This window comes from Tupaia chinensis, unplaced genomic scaffold, assembly GCF_000334495.1.
Source record: "Tupaia chinensis unplaced genomic scaffold, TupChi_1.0 Scaffold000542_1, whole genome shotgun sequence".
Classification (NCBI taxonomy): Eukaryota; Metazoa; Chordata; class Mammalia; order Scandentia; family Tupaiidae; genus Tupaia; species Tupaia belangeri.
The window spans coordinates 4034653-4045588 of NW_006160055.1; the positions used below are offsets into that span (position 1 = coordinate 4034653).

Sequence of the window (10936 nt, forward strand, 5' to 3'; positions counted from 1 at the left end):
AGAGACAGAAAGCGAGAAATCACTCCCCCCAGGGGGGATGGCCACGCCGCAATCCCTTCTCCTCCATTCTCCTCTTGGGATCTTGGGCATGACTGGCCTGAGTTTTAAGCCACTGGGTCTGGGACGCGAACTGTGGTCAACTACGTGGGAGTCCAGCGACATAGCCATTACACTAACTGCTGGTCCCCTGAAACCTACCTTTAAAAAAAAGTGAACAATATATTATGTTGCTATTTGTATATTAAAAAATGTAGCTCCATGCCATCACATTTGGGATGACAGTCACGCGGAGATTATTCTAGTGTGACTATATCATGTATTTAACCCAGTCCTAATTTGGAAGAAATTTAAATTAGTATATTCTTAAAATTACTACCTGGGAAGCCAGCAGGAGGTATGGTGGTTAAAGAACTGAACTCCCACATGGTTGACTGTGCTTTGAGTCCTGGGCCTGGTGGCTTGCTTTCAGACTTTTCTCCTTTGTCTCTCTCTGGTGAGCACATATGTCTTAGAGCAAATAAAAAACAGTAATAATAAATAAAATAAATTCTTTAAAAATTCTACTTGGATGTTTGAAATCTTTCTTTTTCTTTTTCTCTTTTCTTCCTTTTCTTTTTTTTTTTTTTTTCTTTCTTCTGTTTTTAGGAGACCATGAACTGCCAGGTAGTTAAATAGGCCCATCTCACCTTCAAATATCCAGGAGGAGAAAAAGTATAGCAGCAGTGGGCAAGCTAGAGGAAAAAAAATTGGGGGGTATGGAAGAAACTGAACCACTTGAAAAAAGATAAGAACTGATGTTATATCATTTTAGTATCAATTACCTAAAAAAGATATTTAACCACTAAAATATTAAAATCTTTGAGATGGTGAATAGGTTAGTTAAGATGGAGTCATTGATTAGACTATATGTCATGTCACTCATGTTCAGAATTATTACTGTACATATGCAACTGTTTAGAATGATTTTTTCACCTCTATTTATAATATATACTTAAGACTAAAATGTGATAAAGCAAATTGATAAAAATGCAAAATATTTGTCAGGCAATATTTATTTCATACTGTACATGCGTTCCTAATAGAAAAAAAATAATGAGCTCCTTCCTACTTAAGTATTTTAGATCCTTTTATGAAGATTTTTCTCCATTAAATCAAATATAAATTTTATCACCCTCTTTAGATATGGAGGTTGGAGCTTTGGGTTGCCTTTGACAAAAGACCTTCGTTTTGATGTAACAGCAGTTCCTGCCAATAGAACACTCGCCAAGGTAAATTATGATCTTTCTCCTGGGATGTCATACAAATGAGAATGTGAAATTGATATGTTTAAGCATTTTCATGAGGTAAAGACAAAATATGGATATGATCACTTTGGTACTATGCAAACCCCATAGCAAGGTGATTCCAATCCTGTGTCTATACCTCAGGAAAATGTGTACAGAATACATGTACAAAACTGTACATAGTAATATTTATTATAATAGCCAAAAACACAGCCCCAAATGTCCATATGCAGTAGAATAAAGAAATAAGTTATTTCATATTAATTCAGTGGAACTTTTGGCAATGGAAATGAGAGAGAACTCCATATGACAAGTAGGCTAAATCTCCCAAACTTGACAAAAGGAAAAGTGCAATACATGGACGACCATTGAATTTACTGTAAACTTCAAGAATAGGTAAGATTCAATCATAAGGGAAAAGGGGGAGTATCGCGTTTTGGGAAAATACAGAGATTCAAAGAGAAGGTGCTCTGGATGTTGGCAGTATGTATTTTTCAGCCTGTATGATAATTTACTGAGTATGCTCCCTTTCTAATTTTTGTTGTATATTTACATTTTATGCATTTTATTCTTTAAAGTTTTTTCTTCAGTCACAACACATCATGTTCATGTGAGAGTGAGAGAGAGAGAATATGAGATAGAGAGGAGCATCCTCCACAGGGCCTGGTCATGCCACAGTTCCCTTCTTCCAGTCCCCTAGCCGGTCAGATTTCAAGCACTCATGCACATGTCCAGTGTGGGAATTCCAGCCTCAGATACCATGCAGGATCCGGTTTCTCCATAGCAGTGCACTACCGCTGTGCCACCGAGCTAGCACTGTACTTTTCATTATGTGTAGAACTTTTTTAAAAATGGAAACATGCACTTATGTTTAGCTGCTTTCTATAAAGAACCCAGAAACTTAATCTGATGGAGGTCAACAATTCTGTTGCCCTTGTTTTCCCTTCTAAATCATACCTATGCTTTGTAACAAGCTAGAACTACAGAATCAGACACACATGATTACCCGTAAGATCAATAGCAGTTTTATGAATTTTAAATTGTCCTTCACATACATCTCATTTAGTACTGAGAGACATGCACAGCCTTGGAAGGAAGGGAGGCAGCTAATATCCATTTAGTGACTGTCATATAATAAGCACTAGTATCTCCTTCTACACAAATTATCTCATTCCCTCCTCATAACATCCCTTTGAGATAAATACTATTGTGTATATTTTAGCTGGCTTTCACAAGATCATATAGAAAGTAAACTGAATGCTAAAGAATTCTTTATTAAAAAAAGTATGTATTTAATTTCATTAATTAATATTTTAATTTAACTAGGCACACATACACACACACACACACGCACACACAGAGGGAAAGTGAGAAAGCAAGCCACCAGGTACAGGAGTTGAACCACAGTTGGCCACGCAGGAGCCATCATGTGGGAACCACCACACCACCTGCCAGCCCCAATGCTAGAGATTGCAATGTCTCCTGTTTTCTTCCTATCCTCCCTCTCTCCACACATAAAGCAAATATTCTTGCATAAACAAGGAAACTTGTAATGTAAAATAGTATCTCTCTAAATCAAATTCATAATTTTGAACTGTCAGCTAGGTTTCTTGACTTGGGGTGCACTGAATTTTAAACCCTTCTGTCTTTGACATAGAAGACAAAGTAACTCACTGTCTTGTGGGTTATAACTAGGAACAGAAAATTAGTGGGAGGAGACCAGCATGTGGAAAGGCAGTTAAGGTGCTGGACTCTCACATGGCCGAGTACAATTCAAATCTCAAATCTCAGACCTAGTGGCTTCTCTTTCTCTCTTTCTTTCTTTCTCTCTCTCTCTCTCTCTCTCTCCCTCTCCCCTCTCTCCCTCTCATGCACATGCCCTACAGTAAATTAAAAATAATAATGATATAAATAAAATTAAAAGAAAAAATTTAAAGGTAGCAGGAAAATTTTAAGATGATCAATTTGCTGCTAAGAACACAGTACTTACGTATGTATTTTTCTTTCTCCAGCCTGTCATTTGTTTTTATTACTATAACTGAGAGCCAGGATACTTTAGTTCTGGTCTTAGAATCACCATGGATCTGCCAGGGAGATGGAGATAACAATGATTTCTCCAGTTTATGTCAAGCTTTGCTATGGAGAAGATTCAGAATAACTAGTAATTCCGTGCTAGCCCACAGAACAACTGGCTTCCCAATCTTTGCCTATGTCAAAAATATAAGTCTGTGGTCAACACCCTGGGGGATAGTTCATAACTCAGCAACGTAAAATGTTTGGGGAAAATTGGTGCTCATATTTTAAATCTAAATAAGGTAGCATGCCAGATATTTAGACAACAATATTGATCTTGCCCCTTCTGTTGGGATTTCATAGGTGTGGTATGATCCAGAAGGCTATCACTCTCTGCCAGCTTACCTCAACAGCCTGAATAATTTCCTCTTGAGAATTAACATGTCAGAATACGATGCTGCCCGACACGGTAAAGTTCCATACACAGAAGCGTCTCCCATTTAACTTTTGCTAGTCTCTGTTTAAAAATGCATGTTGTATTCTGTTTCCTCTCAGTAGTGGGTATTTTATGATATCTAAATCACACGTCTTTAAAGGGAGTTTGGAAGTAGTAACTACCACCAGATGGATAATTCCCTTAACTTCAGGTTAATTTAGGTTCCTCATTTATCACATCAGGTTAATAATGCTAATTTCACACTCATGTTTGCTCTCCCATCTAGAGAAATTTTTATAGCTCATAGGGAAAATTTTTTAACCATTTGTCTATAGGCTTTAAATATTTTTATAAGCAATGAATGCTTATAAATATCATTCACAAATCTAAATACAAGGCACAACTTCTAAACTAAACAGTTCTACACATGAGCAAAAGTGTTACCATTTATTGAGCACATTTACCATGGGACATGTGCTTCGTATGAAATACTGTCAGTCCTTACAGCACCTTCTAGGGTAGGGACAGACAGTCCCTGACTTAACATTATTCCTCTTAGGATATTTTTACTTCATGATGGTACAAAAGTCACACATAGTCAATAAAAATCACACTTTGGGAACCCATACAACCATTTTGCTTTTCACTTTCAGCACAGTGTTGAATAAATTACATAAGATAGTCAATACTTTCTTACAAAAAAATGTTTTGAGTTAGATGATTTTTGCCCAACTGAAGACTAATGTAAGAGTTCTGAGCATGTCAAGGTAAGCAAGGCTGACCAATGATATTTTATGGGGTAGGTATATTAAATGCATTTTCAACTTACAATATTTTCAGCTTATGATGGGTATATCTGAAAGTAACACTTGTGTTAAACTATTTCCTACTATCATATCTCTAAGACCTGGAAGTGGGATTTAAACTTAGAGGCTGTTTGAGCTCTGTCTATTCATTTTTCTACAATAATACTCCATACTTTTCTTCAGTTGGATTTTTCCAAGAGGCCTCCACATAGTTTTAAAAATAAGGTTTAGAATTTGAAAGAGACTGATTTTTTTTTTCTAATTCAATTATTGTTCATCAGACCATTTCATCTTCTTGAGCCTTGGTAAAATTATTTTTCTATAGCGATTCTAAAAGAAAATAATAAAAAAGTTGAAGAAAAACTGAGTAATTTATTTGCTGGCCAAGCCTGAGCTTCTCACATAATAAATAGTCTATTAAGTAGGAAAAAAGATACAACATATCTTTTAGAAATGCCAGTGTCTACTGGTTTTTTTTTTTCATCTCCTTATTGCTGGGTATAATAGTGATTATAGAAGTAAACTGTAGAATCACTTATTCATTTAGCAACAGAATTCATAGGTTTCTATTGTTTTCTTTTTCCTTCTGGAGAGAGAAAGTGAGAAAGCACCCCTTCCCATTCACTCACCCTTCAGGATGTCCACATTGCGGTCCCTTCTCCTCCCTGTCTCTTCCCTTTGGGGATTTGGACATGTATGCACATGTGTCCTGCATGTTTTTTAAGCTGCAGATTAAAGATTTGAAATGAACAGTTGGCCATGTGGAATACAGCTGCCTTAAACACTTATGCCACTGGCTGGCCCATTTTTTCACACCTGCTCTGGTATTTTCCTGCAGGAAGAACCATGAAAAAAAGCACAAGATTGATAGTCCTTAGTTCCTCAGCATCAATAAAGGGCATAGGCAAAGGTGGCAAATTAAATTAAATGGTGACTAAAGCTGGGTAGGTCAAGAGTAACCTGGTTTGAAATACTATTGAACACTCGGCTTTCAGTAGGATGTCTTATTCAGAGCAAAAGACATTTATTGTTGTGACAGACAATGAAAGTATAAGAATCAGAGAAATAACTAGGGGAAAATGCAGCAAAGATACAGAGAAGAAAAGACCAATGCTACTTTTGAGGGGTCAGTCTTCTGAAACCTGTATTCTTGGTTCCTTTATAATTAGTGTTCTTTACTTAAAATGAGACTATTGAGTCACTCAGACACCGGAAGGCTTACTACAGTCCTTATAATTGCATCTTAAATTATAGAGTATAGTATAAAGATTAAAAACTTCTATAACACAAATTTTATATTGACCCTAAACTGAAATTTATTTTTTTAATTTAAAAATAAGATTTAACCTAAGTTACATAGATAATGGTGTGCTTTCTTTTCTTTAATTTTCTTACATAGATTTATGAAAATGGTAGGTTTTTACCATCTGTAGATGAAGTTTGATTTCTTTTTAAAGAAGAAATCTAGGGACCAGCAGTTAGCATAATGGTATGTCTCAGGACTCCTATGTAGTCGACTGCGTTTCGCATCCTGGACCCGGTGGTTTAAACTCACGCCGGGCATGAGTATGTGCGTGCCCAAGATCCCGAGAGGAGAATGGAAGAGAAGGGATTGTGGAGTGGCCATCCTCCCTGGGGGGTGATTTCTTGCTTTCTATCTCTCTGTCTTTCTCTGTCTGTCTGGTGAGCACACGCGCCCTATAGCAAAATCCTTTCTCCCCACCCCCCCAAAAAAAGAAGAAAAAAATCTGTATCACTCTAAAATAGTCTTTTTTTGCTTTATAATCCATGTGTCAGATCTACCCTGATAATATTACTTGTCTTTAAAAATCAACCCAATTATTCTCCTGCCATCTTCTTCAACAAACAACTTGTTTGAAGGTGTCTTTGTTAGATTCTGCATGAATTGGGGTTTTACTTTAGCTGTAAAATTGATTTTCTTTGGATTCTATCATGCTAATAAAGATCTTTTAATTAGCTTTTCTTTGCAATGCCAGTATCTGTGATATTCATGTGGTTCCCTCTAGTGGTTAATTTAACATAAAAATTCTGCTTTTTTTTTCCCAAATAATATGGGTTAGCTTATGTTCCCAAGCAATGTTTCAAAGCAAGCTCTTTTCCAAAAATACTAACACATGGCCCCTTCTGCTCCAGGGTTCATTGCTATTCTCGGTTGCATGAGTAGCATGGTCAATGGAAGGCCTCTGTCTTTAGGTTTACAAGTGTACAGACAACAAAAAAAGTCTTATTTTAAATATATAGTATGTATGGAGAAAAATTATTGAAATGTCAATACTTGATTTTCTTTATAAACAGTCATTAATCACTCTAAGACATTATGCTGGTTGTTGGAAACCCTACAGAGATCTAGGTTGCTTACCTTGATATAATTACTGGATCTTTCAGCTAAAGATATGTACGAAAACAACTGATCCCCAGGATTCAGCATAGTGGAGTAAAATGTATTTGCAAAGATTCTTCTAGTGAAGTGAAGTATTTCCTGATTCTGAAATACAGAGCAGAAATAGAAAAGTTTTCCCTGTCTATTCTATCATTTAGTAATAGGGCTTAAAGAGAGCCGCAAGGAAAATTGAATTTCAATTATTTCTTTTTTAAAGTTTTTGCTATAGGGCATGTGTACTCACTCACCAGAGAAGAGAAAAACAGAAAGAGGAGAAGTGAGAAATCACCCCCCCCAGGAGCGATGGCCATGCCACAATCCCTTCTTCTCCATTCTCTTCCCAGGATTTTGGGCATACACACACACTTGCCCAGTGTGATATGTCAAGCTGCCAGATCTGGGACTCAAACTGTAGTCAGTCATGTGGGAGTCTAGTGTCTTAACCTCCACATCACTTGCTGGCCCCAAATCTCAGTTTTAAAAGAGTCACATTAATTTACACAAAAGATAAGAAAAGTACGTTCTTCCAGTGATGTGATTAGAACTATACATAGGTCAACTTGGGTTTTTGTTATTCGGTTTCTTTGTTTTGCTTTAGCTATATATACATTATTTTTTTGTTCGTTTGTTTGTTTTTTAAGTGTATATATTTAGTTAGTTCACGAGAAAAACAGACACAGTGGGAGAAAGGATAGGCATCCTTAAACAGCTTTCATGCCCTGGTCCTTCTCATCATGGTCCTTCCCCAACCTTCCCAGCCAGCCGGGATCACGGGAATCCATGTGCATGCCCGTCATGCACAGGCCCACCCAAGAACTGTATGTCCCTCTTCCATACGTTTCAAGTATTACAAAGTGGCATGATACAACTGCTCCACCAAGGCTTGGCTAGTACTATTTTTTTAACATAAAACAGTTGCAGAACTTACCTCAGTATGTCCCATTCTACTTAATAAAAACTATAAATTTAAGTTAATGAAGAGAATGTAGATTTATCTATAATATTTGGGTCTGTGTGGGCCTAAATATCCTAGTACAAGAAGCATATACTATTCAAGCAGTAAGTGAGAAAGTTCTCATTCTATTTATTACTCTAAAGAAGCAAAAATTAGGGCCAGCAGGTGGCTTAGTGTTTATGTAGCTGGATTCCCATATGGTCATCAGTGGTTCAAGTCTTGGACCCAGTGAATTGAAAATTATGTGTTTGTGTGTGCATGTGTGCCCAAAATCCCAGGAGGAGAAAGGAGGAGAAGGGATTGTGGTGTGGTCATCCTTTTCGGGGGGTGATTTCTAACTTTATCTTTCACTGTTTCTGTCTTTGTCTCTCTCTCTCCCTCTGGAAAGCTCATGTGCTCTAAGGCAAAAACCTCTACACACACACACACACACACACACACACACACACACACACACATAAGAAAAAGAAAAAAAAAGAAACAGCAGCAGCAAGTATTTAGGAGAAATCCTCTTTTCAGTTACTCAAACAATGTAGTCTTGGCCTTCCCACTGTGGTACTTTGGGAAACTGTTGCCAGCTCATTCTTTGACTCTGACTGACCAAGAGCCTCTAAGGCAGGGAAGAAAAGAGCTTCCCTTCTAACTTGGAAAATAAAACCAACTCTGGGATTTTCTAAAAATTTGGGACAGTATTAGAATTAAATAAGTGCTTTTCTGAAGCCAGATAATACCTCTGAATCTTCCCTGATATTAATGTCCCAAATAAAATACCTTGGGTGTGGCTAAAGCTCCCAAATCCTACTGCAGTCAAGATCTTGAACAAGGAACATCTTAGACATAGTAAAGGAAAAGGAAGGGTCCTCTCAGAGTACAGTATTTCCTTATCATAGCCTTAACATAGCAGGAAGGATGGGAATAGAAATAGCAGCTCTTTTGAGTACCCTCATATAATTGATCCCCCTTGGACTGCTTATTTATATGTAATATGTTTCTGAAGTGCTGATGAATTTCAGACATGTGCATGACAAGATAGAGAGAAGAAAGTGGAAGACAATTATTTAAATGTCAGAGAGGATGAAATGCTTCGGAAGCAATGTACTTCTTATCCCCATCCCAAAGGTCCCATGTACAATGTGAAAACTTTTCTTTTTATGTAAATGCCTTCAATGGTATGGCATTGGTGGACTAGGGGGAAGAAAATCATTCCTCTTTAAAACAGGATTTCTAAAGTAAAATTCTTTAGACACACCATAAGGAGGAAGATATCATGGGGCCAGGAGGTGATGTGGTGGTTAAGGCCTCTGGACTCCCACTCCCACATGGCTGACCATGGCTCGAATCCTGAACCTGGAGGCTTGCTTTCTCACTTTCCCCCTCTCTCTTGCTCTATCCTTCTCTGATCAAATTCAAAAAATAAAAAAAAACAATAAATATAGTTAAATAAAATAATTTTTAAAAGATATCATATATTATTTATCTGAAAATTGGTATTTCTGATTAATTAAAAACTTGCTAATAGGAGAACTCTTTTCTTCAAGGCATCATCATGTATAGCCATCCTTATCCAGGAGTGCAAGACCAAGAACAAGCCACGTAAGCAGAGATTTCTGACATAGCTACTTTCTTCTTGGCATAGCTGAGCCTCTATCTAAAGTACTAAAATTGGAAATCACAGTCCTATCTGAATGAATGTCAGTCTGGAAGGGCTGGTGATATGTCACTGACTGGGATAAAAGAAAGCTTCTGAAAGGATGTAGAGTAGGTTTGCCAAGTAGAGCTTGTTGACTGCAGATTCACCAAGCCTCTTGCCTTGATGAGTCAAGTGCTTAAGTGCTTCATCATTTCAACTTCCTGCATAGCGTTTAAGTACCATTTCTATGCTCAAGAACTATATATCCCTTGCATACACCCTGTAACCTAGGGAGACTAAGGTTTTTCTATCAAATATCCTCAGTCAATTCAGATACACTAGTGCTACATTTATTCCAGGGTCACAGCAGAGTCGTGTCAAAAATATTATCTGGCTGCCTTGCAGGAAAACTTACTTGTGCTGCAGCCAACTCTTATACTGTTTTGTTGATAGTTTTAGTCATGAATCTTTTTGAAAGGAAAAGGGCTGCAAAAACTTACGTGTGCTTTCCTCTCCCTATTGCTCACTACAGAATCAGCAGTTTAATCGATATTTTAGTGGCGCTGTCCATCCTGATGGGCTACTCTGTCACCACCGCCAGCTTTGTCACCTATGTTGTAAGGGAACATCAGACCAAAGCCAAGCAGCTGCAGCACATCTCGGGCATTGGGGTGACATGCTACTGGGTCACAAACTTCATTTATGACATGGTATGTAATTTATGTCATTGCAGGACAGACAGGATTAATTGGTATGGACACTTGTTTTATAGTCAGAGTTATTTAGTTTGTTCAAGTTATTATCATGAGGACAGTAAATGTAAAAGAACTAATTTGAATCAGGTTTTTCTATTCATCCAGTGATTGAAAGAAAGAGAAGGTCATGTGCCCACATCTCTGTGAGCTCTATCAGACTCCCCAGGACACTGTTAAAATGCAGATTCTTGGGCCCCACTCTAGATCTACTAAATCCATATCTTAGGGGTGGAGTGGAAAATATACACTTTTTCAAAAGTTATTTATTTCTTGTGAGAGAGAGAGAGAGAAAGAGAGAGACCCTCAATAGGTCTTCTTCACACCATGATCCACCCCCTGGCTCAGCTGGCCAGGATCAAAGGTACATGCATAAGCCCTGCCCCCAGTCTGTTCAATAAGACCCTATGATGACAATGTGGGAGTGCCCTCTGCATCACGGAATGTTTTATTGCTATTGAGCCACCACGACTGGCCACAATATGCATTTTTAACTAGACCCCCCTCACCCAGATGATTTTAAGAACACTGAAGTCTGAGAACCACTGAAAAGAAATAGAAACTTAGCAGCAGGATAGCTTTCTCATCTGTGCCAAGTAACCAAGCTTACGGAAACTTAATCAACTAAGAGTGGAAACATTCAAAATAGCAGTCCTGCTG

General features: G+C 37.6%; 1 protein-coding gene and 2 long non-coding RNA genes across 4 annotated transcripts in view; 1 reads left to right on the forward strand and 2 right to left on the reverse strand.

The window, feature by feature from the left end:
- The window catches only part of ABCA12 (ATP binding cassette subfamily A member 12), a 217443-nt gene that overhangs the window by 181533 nt on the left and 24974 nt on the right, over nt 1-10936 (forward strand). For both annotated transcript variants that reach the window (XM_006157460.1, XM_006157461.1), the window contains exons 38-41: nt 1181-1268; nt 3660-3765; nt 9433-9487; nt 10057-10234. In XM_006157460.1, coding sequence (XP_006157522.1) covers nt 1181-1268; nt 3660-3765; nt 9433-9487; nt 10057-10234 — 427 coding nt within the window. The remainder of the gene's footprint in view (nt 1-1180; nt 1269-3659; nt 3766-9432; nt 9488-10056; nt 10235-10936) is intronic.
- LOC102480898 (uncharacterized) lies at nt 609-5251 on the reverse strand. Its single transcript, XR_335822.1, has 3 exons — nt 5168-5251; nt 3274-3367; nt 609-731 (listed from the first exon to the last, which is right to left on the reverse strand). It is a non-coding gene; the product is annotated as an uncharacterized LOC102480898 (long non-coding RNA).
- LOC102480470 (uncharacterized) lies at nt 5288-10109 on the reverse strand. The gene is made up of 3 exons (XR_335820.1): nt 10025-10109; nt 6919-7044; nt 5288-5370 (listed from the first exon to the last, which is right to left on the reverse strand). It is a non-coding gene; the product is annotated as an uncharacterized LOC102480470 (long non-coding RNA).